This window comes from Pseudocercospora fijiensis, assembly GCF_000340215.1.
Source record: "Pseudocercospora fijiensis CIRAD86 unplaced genomic scaffold MYCFIscaffold_3, whole genome shotgun sequence".
Taxonomy (NCBI): domain Eukaryota; kingdom Fungi; phylum Ascomycota; class Dothideomycetes; order Mycosphaerellales; family Mycosphaerellaceae; genus Pseudocercospora; species Pseudocercospora fijiensis.
In genome coordinates, this window is record NW_006921534.1 from 212,497 (window position 1) to 239,473 (window position 26,977).

Here is a 26,977-nt window from a genome sequence, read left to right on the forward strand (position 1 = left end):
AAGAAGATAAAGCGTAGTTAACGACTAAAGAAGAAGAAATAGAATAGTAGACTCGTAGTAGACTTATAGTAGACTCGTACTTCTTCTTCTTCTTTCTTTTACTATCTCTAAGACCTCTAACTTAAATATCTTCTACTAGCGGCTCGCAATTTGTATCTAGCTATAGCTCCTTCTAAATAGGATATATATCGCGAGACTTAATAATAGCCTTATTCTTAAGCTATTTAGACTACGAGAGGTAGTATTTTTTAAACTTATTAAACCTAGCTTTAGGTACCCTAACCTTTGCCTCTAATATAGTATTCTTTGCCTCTATAGCCTCGAATCGCGTCTATATTATAGCTAGCTTGCTACTTCTATCGTCTTTAACCTCTAAACTAGCTATATAGCTAGATTGCCCTTATACTTATAATAAGTATAGACTCGCTCGCCCTTAGTATTAAATATACGATACTTAAAGTTACTAGAGCGGATATAGTAGTAGTTTAGCGCTAGTATAGGCTTGCTAGAGTCCGTTTCTATAGTAGGTCTAGTAGCCTTATACTTCTATAGTCTATTTAATACCGCCCTCTTTCTATTTAGTATAGCTATTTAATTAAGTAGCTCTTACTATATCTCTACGCTATAATACTAGAGATTATAGGTATTTATAGTTATAGGGCGTCGAAGTTTAGAGCGAGTTAGTAGCGAGTCTATAGCGATATACCTTACGACTTATAATAAATATTCTTCTTTTCTTCCTACTAGTAAGTATACGACTAAGGCTAAAGCTAAAGCTACGCTAAGAATAAGGTCGCGCGGAATACTAGTTATAGCGGCTACTACTATTAATATCGCTATCGGTATCGCTCTTGCTATTAATATCGATATTAATAGAAGAAGAATATTATAAAGTAAAGCTCGAAGTTATAGCGAGTCTAAGTAAGGTTTATCGCGATAACAGGCATAGTAAGGTTAGTAAGGAAGGTATAGGAATAATAGGGAGCGATAATAGGCCTAAGTGAAGCTCTTGAGCCTCTGGTATATATAGAGCTCCGTCCTTGTCGGGACTCGGACTCGGAAGCACTGCAGTTCCTCACCCAAGCCAAGCTGCTAAGGCTGGGCGACATCTCGCACTCCGCTGCATCGAATCACCACGCCTCGTTTGAGGCCAAGAACGTCTGTACGGCGAACAAGCCTTGCCAAACAAACACGTGCGCCGTCATGATCATGAGGAGGAGCACAGCGGCCGCGCAAATGACACTCTCCTCCATCCTTTCGCACCGTGCCGTCCTCACCACCCGCAACGCCGTCGCCGAGAGCCGATGGAGTGTGAAGTCGTGAAGTGCATCGCCGCCGAAGCCAGACGGACCTTGCGCAGCCGCAGCAGACAAGATGCGCGGCGTCGGCGTGACATCCGCCTTGTGCGTGCTGCTCTCTCGCGCCCGTGCACAAGAGGCCACCACGACGCCCGCCAGCCCCGCCAACGCATCTCCCCCCGCGACCACGTCCACAGTATCGCTTTTCCTTCCCATCGGCAGTCCCGAGCACATTGACGCTTCCATCATCTCTGCGGTGAGTCAGCAGCGCGTGGTGATGCTTTATTCCAATGAGATGTGCCTCGTGGCAGCAGGCAGCACCCTGTATTCTATAGCATACTGATCGAGCGCGGATAGGCCCCAGACCAAACAGCATACGCGCTGGGCTGTACGAACAATGACACCACGACGGGATGCGGTTGGCATCCACCAATCACGCTGACAGAGGGCGAGAGCACCATTATTTATAGCCACACGGATACGGATGGCGAGCAGGAGTATGAATGCTCCATGCCATGCCATGCGCAAAGCATATCTTGCTGACCTCACCCCCAGATATCTCACCTACGACATACCTGACCTGACGATGCAATGTGAATTGGTTGGCGCCCACACCACAGAGAGCCCCTTCGAAGGTGCCACCTCAGCAGTATGTGTCGCCTCTTCTACTGTCTCGGGACTGGGAGTCGTGGTCACGACTTCGACGCTTGCCAGCACTCAGGTCAACTATTTTCCGGTCACGATCACTGCCGGCATGCAGAAGATCATTGAAGCTTCACATTCCGCTGCAATGGCTTCTGCCACGAGCGAGACCAGCGCTGCCGGAGCTCCTATCATCACAGCCATGGCTGCCATGGGAATTGGAGCTGTGGCTGGAATGGCCATCCTTGGCGCACTCTGATATTCTATCGGCTAGAATATCATGCACACAAGCCTGGCTCAGCCTCAATGCGAGCTATTGAATGGCATTGTCTGGGAATTTGCGTTGCGACAAGAAGCCGGCGATTAATCGGGTAGAAAGAAGGAAGAGGTCGGTCTGTCGTTGCAGAGTGTTGCATTCCGAAAAAAAAAAGAAGAAAAAAAAAATGGCGAAGTGCTGAGCCGGTCAGTCTCGAATGCAATGATCTTGCCATCGGCATGATGGCTTATTAGAGATTTGTGAGCCGCATACATGAGTGCGTCTGCAGCAGTCCTGATGATGAAATGAAGCATAGACTATAGGATCGAGGCCAGTGGAACTGCCGTGCCTCGGACGTGTTGCGAAAAGCGTACGTAGTAGTATGGAGATGAACGACCTCGAGGCTGCAGCATAACATCAAAGAAGGCGAAGTTCCCTTCGTACCTGACTATTCTAATCTCCCATTGGTCAACTCAACTCAACCCTCAGGCTGTGACCGCGACACGTCAGCAAGGATGTGCTTCCATGGAACCACGTTGAGCGAGTCGCAGGGCTGGCACATCACGACATCTTGATTGACAACACTTTGAGGAGGAAGAGTGAAAGAATCTTTCGCGGGATGCGAGAGTTTACATCGAAGCGTGATAATGCTCGATCGACTTCAGCGTACATCTCTCTCATCTTGTTGTTGTTCTCTCTCTCTCTCATCCCAATCCGGACAGAGCAAGATGATGAAAGAATCTTTGTTGCCTCGTCACCCTCCTCCTCCTCCACAGCAGCAGCAATCAATCATCATGTCCCAAGACCTAAAACTAAAACCAAAATGTCACCACCCCATCGCCCGGCATCAGGTGGAAATCGCTCCACCACCACCCACCTCCGCTCCAATGCCCTGATGCAAAAAATCACAAAACCCGCCGCAGCGGGGAGTGTAGTAGATAGGACCGAAGCGGTGGCACAATTGAGTCATGTGGAGTACACTGCGGAATTTTTCGGAACTCTGGCGTCGCAGACGAGGAGTTTGAGGAGGAGGTTAACGGGAGGGGGGGAGGAGGATGTGGATGTGGAGATGGGGGAGAGATCGCCAGGTCGTCGTCGTCGTCGATATCCGTGCAGGTTACGGGTTGAGAATGGAAGGATTTCACGACCGTATTCGGGGCGTCCACGTTCGGAGATATATAATTACCGAGAGGTGTTGTCGCCGGTGGAACGGCTTCCGCCGCGGGCGTGGCGGCGGCAGAATGCGCATCGTTTGAGTCCCGTTTTTGAGGAGTCGGGGTCGGAGTTGGAGGATGATGGGGAGATCACGGCGGTGTTTGCCTATACGGGCTTTCTGGCGGAAGCTGATGATCGGATTGATCCTAGGACGGGATTTGCGGTGCCGCCTCCATGGATCAGGTTCAAGTACAGTCGCGAAGGGAAGGCTGTGATTAAGGGTTACAGAGAGGACTGGAGAGGTTTGGAAGACTTTTTGCCGCCGCATCCTTGGGCTGGAGAGGGTGGGAGGTATGGAAATGTGACCTATGCAGATAGGAGGCCTTGTCACAGCAGTGCTCACGAAGCACCGCGAGCGCCGAAGGCGAGGAGGGTGCAGACGCCTGGCTGGGCGTTAGATCTTGGCCACGGAGAGCGGTAGCGTAGTGCCGAGATGCAGAATAATGAGAAGTTCCCGATGCGGACAGGCTTTTCAACACTTTCTTTGTGCGTCATGAATGTGACCTGAAGTCTTGTTCCGGTTAATGTCGAGAGTTCCGCATCCGGCGTGTAAGCTTGCACAATAGCCTGGTCGGCTTTGTCTCCATCAATACAAGATGTATCATCGTTGCAGAGGATTCGCAGCCGCTCTCCCATTCACCACATACCACGATGCAGTTCAAGGACGACGACGACGAGATGCTCCCGCTCGGCCGCGAGCCGAGCCAACACCTACCTTCCTGGAGAAGAAGAGGACCAAGAGCTCCTGAGGACGGATTCGGGCTTCGACCTGCGTACTTTTCGCGTGAATACAGTACCTGGTGGGAGAAGGCCTACGGATTTCCCATCGGGAGTGTTGACGTAGCTTGCCGACACCACATCGGCGGGTCCACATATGAACAGGTTCTGGAGAAGCTGATGTAGGTCCTTGCAGAGGAGTCGTGCGAGTGAACATCAGACTGACTTTTGTAGGCACCATGGCATCGAGGAAGACGAAGACGGAAGTCTTCTTTATCCACCAGCGGAAATTCTTGGTACCAAAGCGTTCAAGGCCAAGATGGAAAAGCAGAATGATCCAAACGCCAGGCGCAGGAAGAGGAACGAGGAACTCCGAACGCAACGAGAATTTGAGGAGTACGAGGCGCTAAGACGACCACCAACGCCACTCGATGAGGTTCTCCGACAAATCAGAGAGGAAGAGATCAAACACGATGTGGCGGAGAAAGCTGCCGCCAATGGATCCGCTCCGAAGGTCAGGGCAAGACTCAACACCAATAACATTCCCCAGCAAACAGGACAGCCGGGCGGGAACCAGCGTCGTTCGCCAGAGCGGCCTCCACCCACATACAGTCCTGGGTACCAGCGTCGTTCGCCAGAGCGGCCTCCCCCTACATACAGTCCTCCTCGTGGGACACCACCATCCTACGCTGCGGCTCACGGCATCAGACGCCGAGGTGCCCTTGCGGTCCGTCGTCCTCGGGGAATACTAGGGCCTCCACGCATTCCAACCCCAGAATTTGAGCGAGTAGAGCATCCAAACTACGACTCCGACGACTTCTTGGCAGAGCCGGCTGAAGAGACATACCCGACTGGAACCGGTCGCTACGACAATGATTTCAATGGTCTGAGACGCAGCAATGCCGTTCGCCGGCCAGTCCAGTATTCTGGAATCAGGACTGCATATGATCCTGCTCCTCCTCGCGACAATGCCATGTCCAGACCGGTGAGAAGGTCTCCATCATGGGAACGAAACTCGCCCTACGGCAGAAGGTCCAGTATTCAGAGGACACCGCCGCGGGTCGAAGTGGTCCCCGACAATATCCCAAGGTTGTTCGGCTACGACGGGCCACCACGCACGCCGCAACGCGCTTTCAGTTATCGTCGAACTCCACCTCCGACGCCTCAAGCAGAACACGTGAGACGTGTCCCGAGTGATGAGATTGCTGTTCGCCGCAGCCGAAGCTTCAGTCCCAGCCCACCGAGCTCTCCAACCAGGGGTCCTCCGCGTCGCAGCAGGCGTATTGCTGCTGGTCGTGTCCAGAAGAGGTCGCCATAGATTTCCTAGGTAGCATGTCTTTGATAACTGTTTCATGTCCCGGACTCAAGCATCTCATGAATTCGTGTGCGGTTCTCTCGCCATCTCAAATGTGCCACAGCCTGCAATAGACAGTCTGCGAGATCATCTAACTTCCCTCCCGCCAGCAGTTGCGCGGCCTTGCTGTTACGTTTTGGGACAGTGAAGGCTTCGGCGATCTTAGCAGCATCATTCTCAAAAGTCAAATGCACGTCTGATTCACCGCGTATCCAGGAGCGCACAATTTCGACCTTGTCGCCTTTCTCAATCTTTTCGCGGCCTGTTGCAGCAAGCTTGAGAAGCTCAGCAGTGCCAGCATTCTGGAACATGTCCAAAGGTGGGTGCAATGGAACGTCCTTGCCTGCGATCCAAAAGGCTGCAACACGTTTTGGACTGATGGAGTGAATATCTGGGAACAGCACTGTGCCGCTGATCGATCGCAGCGTTTCGAGACATGCCCATATCATGCTTTCTAGCATATTGACTCTGATAGTCCATTCCAGAATTGTAGCTGCACTGCCTGATCGGAAGCGCTGACGTTCGATCAGAATGTCATCTGGCTCGTGACCCAGCAATTCTCTGGTGATGCTGTATGCTGTCCGTGACATTGATGAAGGGAGAAATGCCGTTTTGTCCAGCATTGAAGCGTCTTTCTGTCCAACTTGCGCTGTAGAGATACCGGAGGCCTCTTCCTTCAGAGACGCCGCGTGAGCTCTAGCAGAAGCATTCAGAAGATCCATGCGTTTCCACGTTTTCACTGCCAATGCCTTCCCTGCTTCGCCAGCGGGTCTTTGAATCACACAATATGCCAGGTTTCGGATTCCCATGTCTACGCTGACGATTTTCCGAGCATTGAAACCACGCTTCTCCGATACTTGAAGCCGTGGACTGTGATGCAGCGCCGCTTCCAGGTCAGCCTTCGTGCCCGTGGAAGCAACTCCCGTGAGGAATGCCCAGTATTTGAGCTGCCAAAGTCTCAGGCGTGGCCGCGTCAGCTTGTCCATGGTGGGGGTAGAAGAGACTGTCGACGTGCTTCAGACATATCGGCATGCCACGGGGAAGCGGTCGATGCCTGCTGTCACGATGAACGTAAAGTCGATGTTGATGAGTTGATGGATGCTTCATGTGAAGAATGCGGAAAAGGAGAGTTCAGCATTGGCCACCTACCGTTCGGCGTGCGGGATGTCTTGGGACCCACGTACGTAGCGATGGCCAGTCTTGTGGACTTGTCTGCTCTGGCATTATCCATCGGGGCCTCATCAGAAACGTCAGGTGCTTGGTGAAATCGTCATGATTGAGATGTCGCGGACAAAGATCTCTCTTCCGCGATTGAAGTCCGCATTCAGCCTCAATAGAGTTGGGGCTACGCGAGCTTACGTACGCCAGATTCTGGTGAACTAGAATATCGCGGAGCCAGCTGATCAAGGAGCACGGCGCACACTCGCTCACGCTCAACATGCTGCACTGAACGAACAAACAGCAGACACGATGTTATGCTATGGCCAGAGAGAACCCAACCACCCGCGAAGCTGCCCGCAAAGGCGGCAGCGAGGAAGAAGCAGCCGGACTTCTGCAGCATGTCACCATCCAGGACCGAGACAGTATTGGCGTTGGAGATGAAGACGACCTTGTGCTTTTCGACAAGCCTGGATCACCGGGAAAACCGCCGTCTCCAGGCGCGCCGCAAAGACAATCAAGCTTCGCACAAAATCGCCCGCATGGACAGCCACGAACGCCGCATCGAGTGCGATTCGACGTCGCCGAGCCCGAAACCATTCTTGAAGCCAATGGGCACGCGCATCCTCATACGTGGACAGAAGATGAGAATTACATGAATGGCGATGTGTCGTCAGGTGGCCAGCTGCGAGCGCCACTTCTGACCGGCATCGAAGCACCAAGCGTAGCACTCGCAAACGACATCGAGTATCACGAGGACCTGCTGGCGGAACGACCCAAGAGTGGGCTCAAGAGCGCGTTCATGAACATGGCCAACAGTATCATTGGGGCTGGAATCATCGGACAACCATATGCGTTCAAGCAAGCGGGACTACTCACCGGCATAACTCTTTTGATCCTTTTGACCATCACCGTGGACTGGACGATCCGATTGATTGTCAAGAACTCGAAGCTGAGTGGGACAAACTCGTTTCAAGAGACTGTGGAACATTGCTTTGGAAAGTCGGGTCTGGTCGCGATATCTGTGGCGCAATGGGCGTTTGCATTTGGAGGCATGGTCGCATTCTGCATCATCATCGGAGACACGATCCCACGAGTGCTGGCATCGATTTTTCCCACCCTCCACGCCATCCCAGTTGTGGGCCTCCTTACGGATCGAAGGGCCACCATCGTGCTCTTCACGCTCGGCATATCATATCCCCTGTCCCTCTACCGAGACATTGCCATGCTTGCCAAAGCCAGTACCCTGGCCCTGATCTCGATGCTCATCATCATCCTCACAATCGTAGTCCAAGGCTCCCTCGCACCCTCCGACGTCAAAGGCCCCATCAAAGGTTCCCTTCTCATCAACTCCGGCGTCTTCCAAGCCATCGGAGTCATCTCCTTCGCCTTCGTCTGCCACCACAACTCCCTCCTCATCTACGGCTCCCTCCGAACTCCCACCATGGACCGTTTCGCCACAGTCACGCACTGGTCCACGGGAGTCTCCATGCTCGCCTGCCTCATCGTCGCGTTAGCAGGATACCTGACCTTCGGAAGCCAAACGCAAGGAAACGTCCTCAATAACTTCCCAAACGGAAACTTCATGGTCAATCTCGCTCGCCTCTGTTTCGGCCTCAACATGCTCACCACCCTCCCACTCGAATGTTTCGTGTGCAGAGAAGTCATGACATTATATTACTTCCCCGGCGAAGCTTTCAATCCCAACCGACACCTGATCTTCACGACAAGCTTGGTGCTTTCGGCTATGGGCATGGCATTGATCACATGTGATTTGGGAGTCGTGTTTGAATTGGTGGGTGCGACGAGTGCTTGTGCGTTGGCGTATATTCTGCCTCCGCTATGTTTCCTGAAACTTAGTAAGAAGGCGCGGACGTGGGAGCATTGGAGCGCGTATGTCTGTTTGGGGTTTGGGACGCTGGTGATGGGGATTTCTTTGATACAGGCTATGGTGAAGATGATTCGGAACGATGGAAGGAGTGCGAGTTGTGATGTGGGATGATAGATATAGATTTTTATTTGGACCATGATGCATTTTGTGCTGAAGCCGTTCTGTCTGTCTCGTCCCATTGAAGCTGGCTGTCTGCAACATTTGACTTGTGCCATGGTAATGCGGGGAGGCGTGAGCGGAAAGAGTAGTGTGAAAGCTGCTCGTGTATTAGCTCTGGGATAAGTCGCGACGAAGATGTTGACAGGCGGGCAGTTCGAGCATGGCACGTCCAGATATCTGCCGCATGCAGGTACGCTGATGAAAGCACGCTGGCGACATGGTGGTGATGATGCTGCCTTGGAGAAGGGCGAAGGCGAAGACTTCGTGGCCTTTAAGCTGGATACCACGTTGCCGTACCATGCGACAAACAGATGGCATCAAAGTCAGCGGCACGCGTGAGAAGCATGAAAGAGGAGGCGATGGATTGGATGTGGCCCAAACTGATTCCGATCTTCTCCTTGCCCGCATAACGAGGGAATCAAAGACCGGCGCCCAGCAACGGACCAAATCACTCTATGCGCAGCGCGAAAACAGTCAAGCCAATGCGATTGAGCCAGCTGCCGATCAGTAAGTAATGTGTTTGAAGCTGGCACCATAATGTAGATGGAGAAGAAGAAGATGAGAAACGCTGGAGAATGGACGGAGGTTTTCAGCGTGCCAAGCTTGGGCTCGGACCGCTCCGGTCCATATGATTTTAGTGGGGACGTGGCATTCAGGGCAGGGAAGCTACGAAGTCGAAGTGGTACACCTGGAATCTTTTGGCTGAGGACAGCCATTCACTCTGCTGCTGCTGCTAAGCCGACACGATTCGCTCACACCTCCACCGCAGAGAACTTGGCCTGGCCTTGCATGAGCGAGCGATAACTCCCAGCGCCACCACCACCTCCCACCTCCCACCTCCACATCTCACACGCCATCGACATCGACATCGCCCGCTATGGACTACGACGCCCTCAAGGACCAATGGTCCGACATCGAAGACCGCGACGGAATCCGCCTGTCATGGAACACTTTTCCCTCATCGCGCATGGAAGCCAGCAGACTCGTTGTGCCCATCGGCGCACTCTACACACCGCTGAAAGAGAAGACCGACGGAACTCCCGTGCTTCAATATGAGCCTGTCACATGCAAACCGCCATGTCGAGCCGTCCTGAACCCTTTCTGTCAAGTCGACATGCGAGCGCGCATCTGGATCTGCCCATTCTGTCTGCAGCGAAACAACCTCCCTCCACACTACAAAGACATCTCCGAGAGTCAGATCCCGCCAGAGCTCCATCCCGGCAGCACAACCATCGAATATCGATTGGCACGACCTGCCCCCACTCCACCCATCTTCCTGTTCGTTGTCGATACCTGTCAAGAGGAGGACTCTCTCAAGGCGCTCAGAGACAGCATCATCAATGCTCTCTCCTTCCTGCCTCCACATGCACTGGTCGGTCTCATCACATATGGCACCATGGCCCAGGTCCACGAGCTCGGATACACAGAATGCGCCAAGTCGTACGTTTTCCGAGGCAACAAGGACTACGGCGCAAAGCAGGTGCAGGAGATGCTTGGTCTGGCCGGAGCTGGTGCGCGACCGGGAATGCAGCCACAGCCACAGCCAGGTCGCCCGGCCGTTCCAGCGGTTGGAGGCGCGCAAGCACGCTTCCTGCTCCCAGTCTCGGAGTGCGAGTTCCAGCTCACAAACGTCCTCGAGAGCTTGACCAAGGACCCTTGGCCAGTCGCGAATGACAGGCGAGCCATCCGATGCACTGGTGTCGCCTTGTCAGTCGCAGTTGGCCTGCTCGAGACCAGCTTCCAAAACTCCGGTGCTCGTGTCATGCTCTTCACTGCCGGTCCTGCGACCGAAGGACCTGGTATGGTTGTTGGTCCCGAGCTCAAGGAGCAGATCCGATCCCACCACGACATCGATCGGGACAACATCAAATACTACAAGAAGGCGCTGAAGTTCTACGACACTCTCGCCAGGCGCGCAGCTCACAACGGACATGTCATTGACATCTTTGCCGGCTGTTTGGATCAGGTTGGTCTGCTTGAGATGAAGGGTCTATCCAATAGTACTGGCGGCCACATGATCTTGACAGATTCCTTCGGATCCTCCATGTACAAGCAGTCTTTCTCCAAGATCTTCGACGCAGATGCGAACGGAAACCTTCTCATGGGATTCAACGCATCGCTTGAGGTCCTCACCACCAAAGAGCTGAAGGTCACTGGTCTTATCGGTCATGCAGTGTCGCTCAACAAGAAGTCCACTTCGGTCGGCGAGACTGAATGCGGTATCGGCAACACCTGCTCGTGGAAGATGTGCGGCATTGACCCAGCTGCTTCGTACGGTATCTACTTCGAGATCGCAGGCCAAGGCGGGCCAGCAGCACCCATGCAGCAAGGACCTCAGAAGGGCCTCATCCAATTCCTCACGTACTACCAGCACAGCGGTGGCCAATATCACCTCCGCGTGACGACTGTTGGCCGAAACATGAGCGGACCAAGCGGTGACCCGGCCATCGCTCAATCATTCGACCAGGAAGCTGCCGCAGTCCTGATGAGCCGCATCGCTGTCTTCAAGGCCGAAGTCGACGATGGCCCTGATGTCCTCCGATGGGTTGACAGGATGCTTATCCGACTCTGCTCGCGCTTCGCCGAGTACCGCAAAGACGACCCATCCTCTTTCCGCCTCGAGAAGAACTTTACGCTTTATCCTCAATTCATGTTCCACCTCCGAAGATCACAATTCTTGCAGGTCTTCAACAACTCTCCTGACGAGACTGCTTTCTACCGACACGTTCTGAATCACGAGGACGTGTCGAACTCGCTCATCATGATCCAGCCCACGCTCGACAAATACACCTTTGATCAAGAGGGAGCTGTACCGACGTTGCTTGATTCCAGCTCGATCGAGCCGCAAACGATACTGCTCCTCGATACCTTCTTCCATATTCTGATTTTCCATGGCGAGACGATGGCAGAGTGGCGAAAGGCTGGATACCAGGACGTGGAAGGATACGAGAACTTGCCGAGCTTCTCGACGCTCCTAAGCAGGATGCAAAGGTACGATCGCTCCACTCGTATCCATAACACAACCTGCTGATGTGACCTCACGAACTCATTCAAGACCGCTTTCCACTCCCACGATTCATTGTGTGCGACGCTGGCCGCTCACAGGCTCGTTTCCTGCTCGCCAAGCTCAACCCATCGACGACACATACGTCTTCAAGCTACGGCGGTGTCAGCCAGACCGCACAGACTATCTTCACCGACGACGTCTCTTTGCAGACATTCATGGACCATTTGATGAAACTTGCTGTTAGCGGTACGGGATAGATGGTGGCATGAAAAGTGGTGGAGTGCATACAGAGCGCCGGCGTTGAGGAATGGAAGCGAGTTCGGGGCGAAACATTTGTTTAGGCGAAGTAAGGTATTGTCTGAAGGTAGACTTTGAACTGAAACTCATATTGATGAATGCGAAATTTCTGAGACCAGCCCACCTTGAAGGATCCAAGTCATTCAGTCGCATGCAATACTGTCCCATCGATCCACGTCCGGAAAGTGAGGGTCCTGCTTACCTCAAGGTCAAAGGTGAAGTTCTGGTGCTTGGACATACGGAGCTACTGGTTATGGCTATACCATTTCGTTCCCTACACGTCTGGAAACCAGGCGGGTAAGAAGTCACATCGCACCAGATTCTAACGCTTCTTCTACTCAAGTCTCGCCTCGCTCGGCTACCTGCCAGTAGTACGGTACTTTATCGAATTTCAGTGGCCTTGGCTCTAAGACTGAGATGCTGCTACCTGCAGAATCTAGGAATATAGGTGCCTTGATATCTCTTCGGATATACGAGGTATTTCGAAGCCGAGTGCTCTTATAATATACTATAGATATCGCTATCGCTAAAATTTCCTACGTTAACTTACTCTATAAAAACTTAATTTATTACTATAAGAACTATATAAGTATAATCGAGATATATTACTACTATCTACTTCCTTACCCTCTTTCTTATATCCCTAGTTGTGGTTATCTGTACTAGAAGTACTTTTGACTATAACTCTAATAGCGCGATAAATGATTTTAATTATTAGTATAGTAAAGATTACAATATTTATACTACTAGAGGGTATAGAGAAAAACTTACGTTATAAAATAAAAAGAAAGATTCTATATCCCTACGAATTAAAGTTTTTCTTCGTATAGTATAATAGTAGTTAAACTCTCTATACGCTATCTACTAGGTAAATTATTATTTTTTTTCCTTCTATATATACTAAGAGATATACGAAGAAAGAATAGAGTTTAATAACTAGTTTTGTTTTTTTCCTATATTTAGAAAGGGAAATTATAATAGTTTATATTATTATCTAGCGTCTCTATTATAAGGCCGTCTACGACGAATATAGGCTATTTAGTTTTAGAGAGAGAGTTTTATTCTATAGTATTTAAAGTTTAGATAGGTTAGAAGAATATAGATCTAATAGGTATTTATATTAAGTACTACGATATAGAGATTATTAAAGATAAAAATATAGGCTTATTATAAAGATTTTATATAGTATAGGTAATAGATATATTAACGCTTCCTCCTCTAGGATTATTCTCGCCTATCTCTAGTAGAAATTCTTTTTTCCTCTAGGGTATATCTTAAACGTAGTATCGATAGTTGCTTTAGAATTATAATTATATATATAATATCTAGCCTAGGTCTTATAAAATCTATAGATTGTCGGTATCCTAAGTTTAAGACTATTCCTTCTTCTAGGAGTTAACCCAGCAGTTTAATTAAAGAATTACTTATAGTATAAAATAAAAGTTTATAGTAAGAAACACTACGAACGGCTTTAAGAGTAGTAGTTTAAGAAAATATCGGATGCTCGCTTCTCGCTAATAGTAGAGTCTTTAGTTCGGTATAAGCTATCTAAGATTCGTAATCGTATTTCTAGAATTAGTAAGAAATACGTTAGTGTGTAATTATTAATTATAGGATATCCGATTAGACTATAGAATAATAGAATTAATAAAACAAACTAGAAGCTCTCTAAGATTCTACTTATACGCTACCTCGCCTCTTAGGATTCGTAATAAGCTTAGAGTAGTAAAGTATATAGGCCGAGTCCTTATTACCGGGCTATTCTCCTAGCTTTCTTCTCTATAGTTAAGGATAGGAGAATACGAAGCGGTATCGTAGCGCTATTCGACCGCGTAGTATCGTTTTCTATAATACTATAGAGCTAAGAAATAGTACTAAACGTTAGCTCGCTAGAGGACCCAGTAGTAAGGTAGACTCGCTAGAGGTTAAGGTATATCCTCTCTATTCTATAGATATTAAATACTAAATATTTAACTTTAAGATTTACCGCTCGTATTTATATTTACTATTAAATATTAGTAAATACCTATATTTAATTTATATTTAATATAGCCTTAGTATAATAGGAAGCCTAGCTAGTAACGACTAGAACTAAGAATAAGGGCATTCCTAACGGTATAGTCTTATAGAATAGCTAATTATATAACTCGCCGCTATTTTTAGCTTCTATACCTAATTATAGTATATCTAATAGTAAGTCGGCTACGCTAGTACGTTACTACTACTTACTATATAGCCTATATACTATTACTAGGTTTAATATATCTACCGTATCCTTCTCGACCGATATACTACTAGTAATACCGCTAGTAACGAGAGGCCTATTATCTCTACTATTCGGCTTGTATTCTATCGCTCTAATCTTCTTATAACCTATAACTGCCTCTTACGCCTTAATCTCGTCTATTTTCTCTTCTAGCTCTATACTAAGCGTACTAACGTTATAAACCGTATCTTTATTAATATCGGATTAGTAGCTATCGTTACTATTATCGCTACTAGATAGAGCGCTATAATTATAATACTAAAGAAGTAGTTAAAATATCCTTTAAGGCTTAAAGCTAATCGGAGAACTAACGAGTTAAAAAAAGAGCTAGTTGCGGAGTCTGAAAAATAGTGGTAGCGCTATCCTTAATGCTAGCCTAGTAAGCGCTATCTATAGTAAAGCGCGTCCTATATACCCTAGCTATATAGGAGCTCCTATATAAACTACTCTAGAGTCTAGCCGACAAACCTTTAAAGAGATATAAACCTAAACTCCCTAGCTACTCGATACGATCTTACTAGTAGGAAGCCTACTACGTTCCCTCCCTCTTCTAACTAGAAATCTAAGATCTTTTAAGACTCTTAGCCTCTTTTTTTTTAAGTCTTTCTACTTATCTTATTAAATCCTACTATCCTACGTAAATAGATCTATTAGGGCTAAAGAGGCTATACGTAATTAGTATATAACCGGACCGAGTAAAGCTAGGGTCTTAGTGCCTTAGGCAGGGCTTAGCGCTTAGCGTTAGGCTAACTAGCCCACCTTCCTCCTTCTCCTCCTAGATCCTTATCGAATACTACTATACCTGCTACTACCCTATCTACCTACTAATATAACCCTTCTTATATAGTACTCGATCTACCCTTTAAGGGTAGTAGCTAGATAGTCCTTATTTCAAGCTTTTAGTAGTATAGCTATAAAAACTATCGATTTAACTATATTACGCCCGAAGAACGGGACCTATACGTACTATTCCGCTAAAAACAACCGTACTAATTATTAAGCAAGGCCTTCTATACGGCCTATTACACTAAGTTAAGCACACTAGGCCGATATCTACTAACTCCGCTACATCCGCACTATAAGGGGCTATAATATATTATTAGTACTACCCCTTATTATAATAGCCGGCTCGTTACGAAGCAACAATAACCGCGGCGCTACTAGTAGCGCTAGCAATAACAATACTAGTAGTATAGAGCCTACTAAAGTGCCCGCTAAAGGGCCTACTAAAGAACCTATAGTTCTAGGTAATAATCTAGAATTGCCTATTAATAACATTCTTAATAACATTGTTAACCGACGATATAGCTAACTAGCCTTTAGGCCCTAACTAGTAGGGAGACTTTAAGAAGCTACCTAAAACAGGCTGACTGCCCTACGTTAAGAATAGTAGCTAAAGGACGACCTCCTCGAGCTCCGTTACCTTTAGGAAGCCCCGATAACTACTACTAAACTAATAGTAGGACCTTCCTTACTATTAGCCTAAAAGAAGAATACTAAGCTTAAGGATTATACTATATTTAACGGCTCTAGTCGCAAGCAGTATAATAATTATATACGTAATTGTAAATTAAACTAGCGGAATGTACCGAGGGCCCTTCTAGACGACTATTTATTAGTTGTCTATGCTATATAGTATATTAATAGAGACCTAAAGCGCACCTAGGATAACTATTTTAACTCCCTTAACGATTAGACTACTGTTTAGTAGCAAACCTATAAAACTATTATACTAGACACCCTTAGAAACCCTATACTAAGGCAATAATATACTTAGGACTAGTACCTTCGAGCTAAGCAAAAGACTAATTAATCGGCCCGCTTATTCGAGGCCTATTTAAAGATCCTTAAAGACGACCTTCCGGCTAAGACTAATTCTATATAGATCTCCGAGATACGCCTAAAACTTAGGTAGGAACTTATCCTCGAATTAGACCGTCGCCGTATGTTTAAATAGGCTAACCTAATACGCATTCAATTTATAGTTAAAGTAGAAACAGCTAAACGAGCTATCTAGCTTTAATAACGACTAGAATCGAGGATCCGACTAGCTAGTACTAACCGTAGCAACCGTAGCCGTAGAGGTAATAGCTAAGGTTCCTACTAGAACAATAATACTAATAATAGGAATAGTAATAACGACCGTAGAAGAGGCCGTAGCCGGCGGCTATATAGAGGAGGCCGTAATAGGGGCCGTAGAAGGGGCTCGTATCCCTATAGTACTAACTACTCGACTAATAATAGTAGCTATAGCAACCTCCTAACTAGACTAAAGTGCTTTAACTATAATAGTACTAGCTATCTACTAGGCTAATACGACAAACCTAGGGATTAGACTCGAATCGACCGTACTACCGCTAAGTACGGAAAGCACCTCTTAGTAGCTAACGCTACCCCTATAGGCTAACCTTCGAAAAAAGAATAAGCGCCGTACTAACTATTAGCCTTATACGGCGTAAGACTATCGACATTATACTAGCTATTATACGTACCTATCTTATATAGGATACGTGTAGAACTAACTATAAGACTAAGGTTACGCTAGATCTAGGAAATTCAGTTAGTGCCCTTATTAGCTATCGCTTAGCTAAGCAATTAGACCTTCGACAATTAAATAGAGCTAACCTACTAACCCTTGCTTAGTTTAATAACGCTTAGCACTTAACCTATAGGGCCTACTATATTCCTATAGTCCTAAGAGACGACCTCGGTAATAAGCGCTTATTAGATTTTACCGCCTATATAGTAGATATAGATAGCCTCCCCTCCGATATTATTATTAGCAACCCTATTCTTAAGTACTACGCTATTATAATAGACTTAGGTCTCTAATAATAGCGATTTAGAATCGCTAAGAAAGAGGATATTAAGTATATTAATATTAGCGAGTGCCCTAACGATACGTTATAAAAACTTTTTTTCCGATCGCGACGATCCTATCGATAGGATCGCTTAGGATCGCTTAGGATCCTTAGAATCCTTAGGATCCTCGGGATCGTACGTTAAAGATCTTATCGGATAGGATCGCTCGTAATCGCGGGGCCGCGATCCTATCGATAGGATCCTTACGATCGAAATTTCGGGACGGGCCGTCCCGAATTCGAGGCCTAGGAACGTAAAGGACGCGGGGCAAGTAGCCGTAAGTTAGAGCCCGACTACTCTATATACTACTACTACGAGGAGGTATTTTAGGGGATTACGTATTACTATAGGTTAAATTTAGCGGTTTCGTAGGTTTTTTTTATAAATAAATTTTTTTCGTTAAGGTTTCGTTAAATGCAGCCGATATTTCGTTAAGGTTTCTTTCAAAAGCCGACGCTTAATAAGTAGAACTTTGAAAAAAAGTACATTCGAAACACTCGAGATTCTTTTCTAGATTCTAAGATAATTACTAGGTATTAAGACTTGAAACTTTATAATACTCTTATTAGTAGGTAGAACTTTAAGTTCTATTTTTTAAATTTCTAAAAATAGTAAAGTATAACTTAGAAAAGCTAAAATACTATATTGCTTATTTCTATTCCCTAGCTTTAGTTTCGTAGAAAATCTATAAATTTTATATTTTTTTATAATAATATACTAAAAATAGAGTACCTTTTTACTATATTACTAAGCTATAAACCTACTAGAAAAAAAGATAAATTAGAAGCAAAATGTCTAGAAAAGCGATTTTCTTTCCTTTATATCTTTTTATCTAGAAGGTTTACGGCTTAGTAATATATAACAAAAATGTTCTATTTTTAGTGTAGTATTAGGCAAAAGTCTAACTTTTATAAGTTACCTATTTATCGTTCTAGGACAGCTTAGGATCGCTCGGGATCGCTCGGGATCGCTCGCGATCGCTAGGATCGATAGGATCGTCGCGATCGGAAAAGAAGTTTTCGTAACGTATTAGGGTCCTATTTATTAGCAACCTAATACCTGCCTTAGCCGATCTAATAGTCGACCTATTAGATAATAACGATAAGCCTATGCCCCCTAATAGTATAGACCCTAATTAGCTCGCTCGTATACTATAGCCTATTCGCGAAACCTATATTAATATATTTAAACACTACCTAGTATCGATATTGCCTATATTTAAAGAGACTAACTATAAGATCGATATTATATAGGGCAAGGAGGTTCCTTTTAGGCCCCTCTATAACCTTAGTAAACGAGAGCTTACTATATTATATAAGTACCTAGATAAGAACCTAGCTAATAGTCGAATTTAGTATAGCAATAGCCCTGCTAGTGTACCTATCCTATTCGTACTAAAGAAGGATAGTAGCCTACGCCTATATATCGATTATCGTAGGCTTAATACTATTACTATTAAGGACCGCTATCTACTTCCGCTTATTAACGAGACCCTCGATCGCCTTTCTAGGGCCTACTTCTATACTATATTAGACATTAAGGACGCCTATTACCGCATCCGTATTCGTAAGGGTAACGAATAGAAAACAGCCTTCCGTACTCGCTATAGCTATTTCGAGTATCTAGTTATACTATTTAGCCTAGCTAATACCCCTACTATATTCTAGTCCTATATTAATCGGGCCCTATCCGGTCTATTAGACTATCTCTATATAGTTTACCTAGATAACATCCTAGTCTATATACATTTACCTAACATTATAGAGTACTAGGCTATAGTACGTAAGGTACTTAATCGTCTACGGGCCTATAGGCTATATTATAAGCCTTCTAAATATACCTTTACTACTAAGAAGGTAGCCTTCCTTAGCTTCCTTGTATTAACTAAGGGTATTAAGGCTAATCCTAATCGGATTAAGACTATTACTAAGTAGCTAACGCCTACTAGTATTAAGGAGCTTTAATTATTCCTAGGTTTTACTAACTTCTACTATCGATTTATCGAAGGTTATTTACGGTACGTAATACTACTAACTGAGCTTACTAAAACTAAGGCTAACCTAACTAGAGAGTTTAAATAGACTAACAAAGTATAAGCCGCTTTTAACAGTTTAAAGCAACGCTTTACTAAAGTCCCCTTATTGCGCTATTTCGTACTAAATAAGCAGATCCGTATTAAGACTAACGCTTTATAGTTCGCTATATTAGCTATTATATTATAGCAGGCTAATAACAATTACTAGCACCCGATTGCCTTCTTTTTACGGAAGATAATCGATATAGAGCGCCGATACGAGACCTACGAGTAGGAGCTCTTAGCAATCGTAGAAGCCTTTAAGTACTAGCGCTACTATCTCGATAGTATATAGTACACTATTTAGGTCTATACGGACTATAACAACCTCCGTAGAATTACGAAGGTTACTAGGGTTATAGGTCGATAGGCTAGATAGGCCGTCTACCTCGCTAGGTTCGATTTTAATATACTATATCGGCTAGGCGTAAGTAACTCTACTAATAGCCTATCGAGGCGACCTAATTATAATAGCGAGACTTAGTATATTAATTTATTGTTTCTAACCCTATAGTATAAGATTGCTATAGCCTATATTATTAATAAGTAAGCGTAGGATAAGCGGCTTACTAGACTCCGCGACGGCTTGAAGTGTATTAATGCTCTTGCTATGTTAGTAGTACGTATTAAGGCAAGGGCTAATAATACTAATAGGAAGAGTTACGATAACTCCCTAGTCGATATCGCTATATACAGTAATAGCGATAAGGGCACTACTGTAGTTAATCCGGCTACTAACCCTTAATACTCTTACTATACTAATAGCACGCACTAAGGCAAGGGCTAACAACACTAATAGGAAGAGTTACGATAACTCCCTAGTCGATATCGCTATATACAGTAATAGCGATAAGGGCACTACTATAGTTAATCCGGCTACTAGTACTATTAGAAATACATAACACGTACCTCGTTCGATAGCGAGGGTACTGTTAGGTAACCTTATAAATAGGGAAGGTTAATCGTTTATAGATAAGCTATTATATACTTAGCAGAGGGACGCCTTTGCTACCGAACGTATCGATAAGCTTATAAGTAGGCGAAAGACTCGATCTAGTAAGAGTAATAATTAGTCGATCGACGATAAGGGTTACTTAAAGTTTAAGGGCAGATACTATGTCCCCGCTAAACAATCGATTAGATAAGAGCTTTTAAAGAGGCACTATAATAGTAAGCTCGCTAGTTACTATAGTATAGAGAGGTCGTACGAGCTACTATCGCGTATATACTACTAGCTAAATAGTAAGCGGCATATAAAGGAATATATATAGACCTATATAGTATACTAGCGAGTTAAAGTACTAAAGCACTTACTATTCGGCGAGTTGTCTTTACTTCCTATTCCTAAGAAACTATTTATAGAGCTTATAATAGACTTTATTATAGGCCTTCCGCCTACTAAGCGTAGGGATAGTAGGGATATCTTCGATACTATTCTTATTATAGTAGACCGATTTACTAAAGGCGCTCGTTATATCCCTACTCGGAAGGATTAGACGGCTATTAACCTAGCTATATTACTATAGAATAATATCTTCTATAGCTATTAGGGAACCCCTAAAGGGATAGTCTCCGACCGGGGCTCGACGTTTATATCTTATTATTAGAGTAAGATATGCCTATAGCTAAGACTTAAGCATCGCCTATCTATAGCGTTTTATCTATAAACAGATAGTTAGACCGAGAGGCAGAATGCTACCCTATAGCAGTACTTACGAAGCTATATTAATAAAAGCCCTAATAGATAGGTTAACCTCCTATAACTAGCCGAATTCGTATATAATAATAGTATATATTTATTAACTAAGGTCTTGCTATATATAGCAATAATAGGCTAGAACGCTACTTTGCTATAATAACTATTCACCTCGCTCGAGGCCGAGCGTAAGAAAAGGGAAGCGCGTTAAGTACTAACCCCTAAGATACTAGCGGCTATCGAGAGGGTCTAAAGGATACGAGAAATTTACGCTAAGATAGCTAACAAACTAGCAAAGGCCTAGGCCTATTAGAAGGCCTACTATAACAAGCACTATACGCTAATAACCTTTAAGCAAGGCGATATAGTTATACTAAGCACTAAGAACCTCCGTATCCGTAAACACCTATCGCCTAATAGCAAAACACGCCCTAAACTAGCACTACGGTTTATTAGCCCCTTCCGAATCCGAGAACCGAAGGGCAATACTAGTTAGGCCTACTAGTTATAGCTCCCGCCGTACTATACTATCTATAATACCTTCTATATCTCGCTCCTTAAACTATACTACTACCGCGGAGGCCCTAAAGAAGCCTCTACTAAATATAAAGAGATACTAGCTAACGGCGAGGAACTATAGTCTATAGAATGTATCCTAAAGTACTAGACTAGGCAAGGCAAGAAGGAATACCTATTAAGATAGCAAGGCTATTTACCTAAATAGGACTCGTTACGAGTCCGTAGTAGTTCGGTTTGCGAACTATGAAACGTATATAGTTTGGTTTCTTAGCGGTACCCCTCCGGTTTAGTTCCGGTTTAGTTTTTTACCCCGCTAGTCTAAGCTAGCTTCCGAGAAAATCCGACTAAACTACGACGATATACGACGACATGCGACGACCTCGGATTTAGTCCCGGACGCGACGGGGGCCCTATATTGTATACGCTATACGATTGCATCTATGTTTCGGGCTATTTAGACGTGTTTTAGGAAAGGTTTTTGTCCGTAGCCGGCACGTAGCCGGCAAACCGGTCCGTGCACCGGTTGCTTAGCAAACTAAACCAAACTAAACTAGAATTTCGGCTTAGCAAACCAAACTAAACTAACCTAGACTACTACGGGGTCTAGACTCGTAGGAAGCCGAAGCCTCTTTTAAGGATATAACTAAGTTACTAGATAAGTATTAGACCGGTATAAAGAACAAGAAGAAGGCTAAGCGCCTATAATGTCGCTAGAGAGACCTAGGGCTAATACTACCCCTAGGGTACTATTAAGCTAACTAATTAGAAGCTAGCAATTATTAGCAAAAGACAACGAGGCTATACTACTATAATAAACGCGCACCGAGAGTTAATAAGCGCGCTATAATTATTAACTAATCGCCTACTCTTTTAAGGATTCTGCCTCTTTACTAATATATAAGGCCCTCCTCTTAGTATTTAGGTCCCCCTCTTATTCCTTTATCCTATCGAGGCCTAGGCGGTCGGCGAGGACGGCGCGCGCGCGAATAGTAATAATAATAATAATAATAACGGCGTCGCGCTTACGCTAATAGAAGGCGGCGTACGACTATATTAGTAACGGTAGTACGGAGTGTATTACTAGTTAAAGAAGGAAATCGGAAGTAAGGTAAAGTTAGCGCTAAGGCGGCTAGCGCCGCTATTATTAATATTACTTGCTATTATCGCTATACTTATAAGGGCAACCTTACCTATACTACGGCCTAAGGCTAGAACGTACTATACTAACTAGGTTAAAAGAAGTCGTTCGAAGGGCTTAAGGCTTAAAAGACTAAGTAATTAATAGACTAACTAAGGGCAAAAATATAGAGCTAAGCTAGTCGGGGTCGATCTTACGGATAATAGGTTACTCCTTAATCTTTTCGACCCTTTAAGCGAAGCGAACCTTAACTATTATACTTATAATAGCCTTTACCTATAGAAACTAGACGAACTGCGTTTTTGAAAAAATAAGATTAATTAACAATTAAAGGCTACTAAACCTAACTAATTAGAGCTAGCGAAACTACGAATAATAATAGCCCTCGTAATAATAAGAACAATCCCTCGGGAGCGGACATTTCTAAGTCTTTTAGAGTAGACGTAAAGAACTCGGGTAATATTACTTAGAGCGGAGGTAGTACTATAATACCTCGTATATCTACCTATTATAGTAGGGAAGACGCGCTTGTATTTTAATTAGTCGATAGCCCTTAATTCTTATAGATATATATTACTTTACTTTATTATATATAAGGATAGCGCAGTTAGAGTTAGGTATTATATTAGAAGGTAAGGTTTAATATAGTTATATAATTAGGTAGTTAAGTATTTAATTTAGCGCGGCTAAGGAGCTTATTAGAATTGCTAAGTTAGTAGTAATAGAGGTTAGGATTAGAATATAGAAAGGCTATAAGGGCGCGGCCTTTAGAAGGGAAGCGTATATTAGGGCTAAAGAGGCTATATGTAATTAGTATATAACTAGGCCGAGTAAAGCTAGGGTCTTAATACCTTAGGCAGGGCTTAGCGCTTAGCGTTAGGCTAACTAGCCTGCCTTCCTCCCTCTCCTCTTAGATCTCTATTAAATACTATATTAACCTACTACTACCCTATCTACCTACTAATATAACCCTTCTTATACTTAGCCCCTTTTTCTAAGTCTTTCTTTCTACTTACCCTATTAAATCCTACTACCCTACGTAAACAGATCTTATAGTAAAGTCGTATACTCGGTAAAGAATTCTAAATTCCAAAGCAACTATAAGACTAAAGACCTACTTTCGACGATAAAAGGAAGCGTTAGCTTCCTTGCAATTCGCTCTTCAAGTGTGCCTAGTTACAATTTCAGAATCACTCCTTCTCTCTCTCCTTGCACTTTGCTCTAAACAGCTGAGGACGGAGGTGAGTGGCGGAGACAGACCCAGACGCGAGAAGCATTAGCCTTGCTCAGACGCATTCCAGGTGTGCTTACGTAGAGTTCAAGCATCGCTCCTTCTCGTCTTGCACATTGCTTTGCAACAGCTTGTTGCGAGGTCAGTAGCACCGTCAGAAGCTTTTGATGGAAATGAAAAGGAAATTCGGGAAACAGTGCACACAGACGACTTCATTTCTCTCCCATTCCCAACCCCAGTCTCAATACCATTCCCATCTCCATCCCCATCCCCATTCCCATCCCCAGGCCGCCGCCGCCGCAGCCAGCCTTCTCCAACACAGGTCAACCTCCCAGCCCTCATATCCCGTTTCCATCCAACTGCCTCCCCTTCTGCCTCGGAGCGGCACCCGCCTTCCCAAACGCCATCGCTAAGAACGCTCCAATGCTAGGTGATGTAGAAAGTTCAGACATTATAGGCGTGGAGTAGGTCGCCAAGGGAATCTAAGTGGGCCAAGATCTAGTAGGCAGCGTACGCGGGTCGCTTGTAGGATCTAGGTCTGGAGAAAGTCTGGGAACAAATTCTGTGTTTCATGTGTATGCCCAAGTCTGACATGGGCCGCGATGTGGCTCGAGGCAATTGCATGGCTTCTTCCCTGCGGCGCGTGGCAGCGTGTGTCCGAGTGGGCGATCTGCAGCTGGTGCAGTGTGGCTAGTGAGAATCGGCGCTGACCGGTTCTTGCGCTTGGGGACTGGCGGTAATGTCACTGGATAGACATCGGCTGAGCGTGTGCGGCGAGTATCTGTGACATGCTCCTGCCATGATGCTGAGTTTGTTGATGCCATGTCATCAACCCGAGCAGTCGCGGCGTCTTGGTGTGGAATGAGCAAGCCCGCCATTGCCAAGTCTTCAACCTGATCGGAGTGCCTCAAAGCGGGAGGAGCCTCCACATGTTGTTGCGGCACCGATGGTATAAGTGTCGAGCGATCTCGTCTAAGCAATTGACCTGCAGCCACGCCAGCCAAGTTACCACGCCGAGGAGTATGTGGTGGTACCCGTCGCACAAGCCAACCGTCGGGAGTGATGTAGAGTGTAGGTCGACGCCGTTGTGCCCTAGCCATACCGTCGTGTGACGGAGCGCGCGGTGTTGGCCGCCGCATGAGCTGACCGTCGCGAGTGATAGGACACGGTGGTCGATGCCGATGTGCGTTAGCCAGACCTTCAGGATGATGAGGAAGAGGAGCCTTCTTTGTTGGCCGCCGCACCAGCTGACCGTCGCGAGTGATGACATGTGTGGGCCGACGCGGCTGAGTCTGCGCCAAAGTGTCCAGAGGGATAGCATTATACGGTGCAAGATCATGATGCAGTGCTGGTGCTCCCTCCGCTAGGCGATGCTGTCCGTACACCATTCCCCGCTCTTCTCTGCGCGGTTGAGCCTCGACTGGGCTGTCGCGGGGAGCATGCTGTTTAGAGAATGCATTTTGGTAAGATGTTGAGGTGTCTCCGCGCTCACACTAGCCGCAGCAGAGAACCTTGAAAACCTTCTGCATGAAGCCTTCCTTCTGTTCTGGCGGTGACTGTTGCGGAGCTGGACGCTGTTGAGTCGCGCTCGCTGATTGTGGCTGAGCCAGTTGGTTGGCCGAAGCACTGGTGCCGCGAGTGAGGTCGGCGCGGCTGTTTTGGAATTGTGCCGCCGTGCTACGATGGTCGGGCGTGTCCAACTGCATGCCGCTGCCACGTTTGCCAAGGTCGGCACTGTTTTGTGGCCTTCGACCGGGCTGAGCTCGTTGAGCATTTTGCTGGCGCACTGCACCTGGCTTGCTCGGGAGTGGCTTCTCCTTATCGATCTGTGGGGTGTTGGATGCTCTATTGAGGTTGCTGCGGTGAAGGTCGGCATTAGAAGGGTTGCCTTGCTCACGATGACCAGCAGCTGCCGATGGACGGGTTGGTACGTCCCAGCCCTTGCCGTTGTTGAGCTTCATCCAATCGTACTCGCCATCTTCAACTTCGCCGGTGTTCTGCAGCGCTTTTGTGAAGAGGTCGCGCAGGTAGTCGTAGTCTGGAGTGTCCTCAAAGCCCAGATTGCGGACGTATGAGAGGTACTTGTTGAACTCTTCTGGGAAGCCTTCGCAGAGATCCTTGATCGCGGTCGTCTGCTTCTTCTCTCCGATCTTTTCGTACTTCTGCTTGTTTGTGGCGGCCTTCAGGCCTTGCCATGGCAGACCTCCTCGCAGGAAATACATGAAGACGTGGCCGAGGGCCTCGAGATCGTCGCGGCGTGACTGCTCGCGGCCGAGATGTGTGTTGATGCTCATGTATCGAGCGGTACCGGAGAGAGATTTACGCTCGCGGTAGGGTATGTGTTGCTTCGTCTTTGGGTCGCGGTATTGCTTCGCCATGCCAAAGTCGACAACGTGAATAACGTTCTGGGCCTTGGTGTTTGGGCGACCAATGAGGAAATTATCTGGCTTGATGTCGCGGTAGATGAGGTTCTTCTCGTGGATGGTCTGGACACGCGACAGCATCTGCTTGGCAATCATGACGACGCTCTTGATGCTGAACCGCCGACCGCAGTGGTCAAAAAGGTCTTCGAGAGACGGCCCCAGAAGGTCTGGAAAAGTGGAGAGTTTAGCTTCTGGTCACGTGCACAAACAGACTGCCAACTGGAGACGATGAGGTGGCCTCTGGCGAGGAGGTGGGGGACGACTTACCGATGACAAGTATGTTATGCAGGCCCTCTTGACCGAAGTAGTAGACATTTGGGATGCCAGCTGCAGAGAGGTCAGCTGAGGAGCTCAATGGCAGAAACAGAAACAGGCGGGAATGCTACTCACGGCATCCGACCAGGATCTTGTATGTCCTGTATTCATCTCGAAGCTGCGGTGCATCGCTCTTGCGTGGCTCAAACTTGATGGCCACTTGGGTATTGTTGAGAAGGTTTGTGCCCTCGAAGATGACGCCGAACGATCCCTCTCTGCGATGGGGGTTAGCATGAAGTTGAGGTCACGCGTGTGCTCGAGACGAGCTGGACACGTACCCAATCTTCTTGCCGACGCGGTAGTGCACACCGACCACGTTGCTTGAACTCGCAGCCTGCGACATATCGGCGGTGTTGTAGATGTGCCGCGGGGTGTGGGTGTTGTTGTATGTGCTGAGCGGTGTGGTGTGTGCTCGTTTTGGGGGCTTCGAGAATTGGCGCTCCGGCGGCTGGTATGCGC

The 26,977-nt window shown here is 46.5% G+C and overlaps 7 protein-coding genes across 7 annotated transcripts; 4 read left to right on the plus strand and 3 right to left on the minus strand.

The window, feature by feature from the left end:
• Positions 1-1,075: 1,075 nt before the first annotated feature.
• MYCFIDRAFT_172815 (uncharacterized protein) lies at positions 1,076-2,437 on the minus strand (the record flags this gene model as incomplete). Its single annotated transcript, XM_007926200.1, has 10 exons — positions 1,076-1,109; positions 1,138-1,417; positions 1,443-1,599; positions 1,639-1,679; positions 1,706-1,837; positions 1,863-1,940; positions 1,968-2,004; positions 2,040-2,071; positions 2,103-2,253; positions 2,291-2,437. 10 exons carry the CDS (start codon positions 2,435-2,437, stop codon positions 1,076-1,078), a joined length of 1,089 nt encoding a protein of 362 aa, XP_007924391.1.
• Positions 2,438-2,469: 32 nt separating this feature from the next.
• On the plus strand, positions 2,470-5,446 carry MYCFIDRAFT_172816 (uncharacterized protein; the record flags this gene model as incomplete). The annotated part of the gene is made up of 9 exons (XM_007926201.1): positions 2,470-2,487; positions 2,513-2,552; positions 2,600-2,688; positions 2,711-3,423; positions 3,454-3,712; positions 3,745-3,804; positions 3,833-3,910; positions 3,946-4,310; positions 4,339-5,446. 9 exons carry the CDS (start codon positions 2,470-2,472, stop codon positions 5,444-5,446), a joined length of 2,730 nt encoding a protein of 909 aa, XP_007924392.1.
• Positions 5,447-5,478: 32 nt separating this feature from the next.
• MYCFIDRAFT_84059 (uncharacterized protein) lies at positions 5,479-6,468 on the minus strand (the record flags this gene model as incomplete). The annotated part of the gene is made up of 1 exon (XM_007926202.1): positions 5,479-6,468. The coding sequence occupies one exon, from the start codon at positions 6,466-6,468 to the stop codon at positions 5,479-5,481; it is 990 nt and encodes a 329-aa protein (XP_007924393.1).
• Positions 6,469-6,910: 442 nt separating this feature from the next.
• On the plus strand, positions 6,911-8,684 carry MYCFIDRAFT_162656 (uncharacterized protein). The gene has a single exon (XM_007926203.1). The coding sequence runs from the start codon at positions 6,963-6,965 to the stop codon at positions 8,640-8,642; it is 1,680 nt and encodes a 559-aa protein (XP_007924394.1). The 5' UTR covers positions 6,911-6,962; the 3' UTR covers positions 8,643-8,684.
• An 883-nt stretch (positions 8,685-9,567) lies between these two features.
• On the plus strand, positions 9,568-11,954 carry MYCFIDRAFT_133546 (uncharacterized protein; the record flags this gene model as incomplete). Its single annotated transcript, XM_007926204.1, has 2 exons — positions 9,568-11,698; positions 11,746-11,954. The coding sequence occupies 2 exons, from the start codon at positions 9,568-9,570 to the stop codon at positions 11,952-11,954; spliced, it is 2,340 nt and encodes a 779-aa protein (XP_007924395.1).
• A 9,700-nt stretch (positions 11,955-21,654) lies between these two features.
• MYCFIDRAFT_207048 (uncharacterized protein) lies at positions 21,655-24,667 on the plus strand (the record flags this gene model as incomplete). Its single annotated transcript, XM_007926205.1, has 5 exons — positions 21,655-21,661; positions 23,779-23,850; positions 23,911-23,925; positions 23,962-24,239; positions 24,268-24,667. 5 exons carry the CDS (start codon positions 21,655-21,657, stop codon positions 24,280-24,282), a joined length of 387 nt encoding a protein of 128 aa, XP_007924396.1. The 3' UTR covers positions 24,283-24,667.
• Positions 24,668-25,273: 606 nt separating this feature from the next.
• MYCFIDRAFT_72527 (uncharacterized protein) lies at positions 25,274-26,861 on the minus strand (the record flags this gene model as incomplete). Its single annotated transcript, XM_007926152.1, has 4 exons — positions 25,274-26,370; positions 26,471-26,530; positions 26,594-26,733; positions 26,797-26,861. The coding sequence occupies 4 exons, from the start codon at positions 26,859-26,861 to the stop codon at positions 25,274-25,276; spliced, it is 1,362 nt and encodes a 453-aa protein (XP_007924343.1).
• Positions 26,862-26,977: the final 116 nt, after the last annotated feature.

What these genes read in the sequence shown, in the direction of transcription:
- MYCFIDRAFT_162656 (XM_007926203.1), top strand. Translation starts at nt 6,963, where the DNA reads ATGGCCAGAGAGAACCCAACCACCCGCGAAGCTGCCCGCAAAGGCGGC.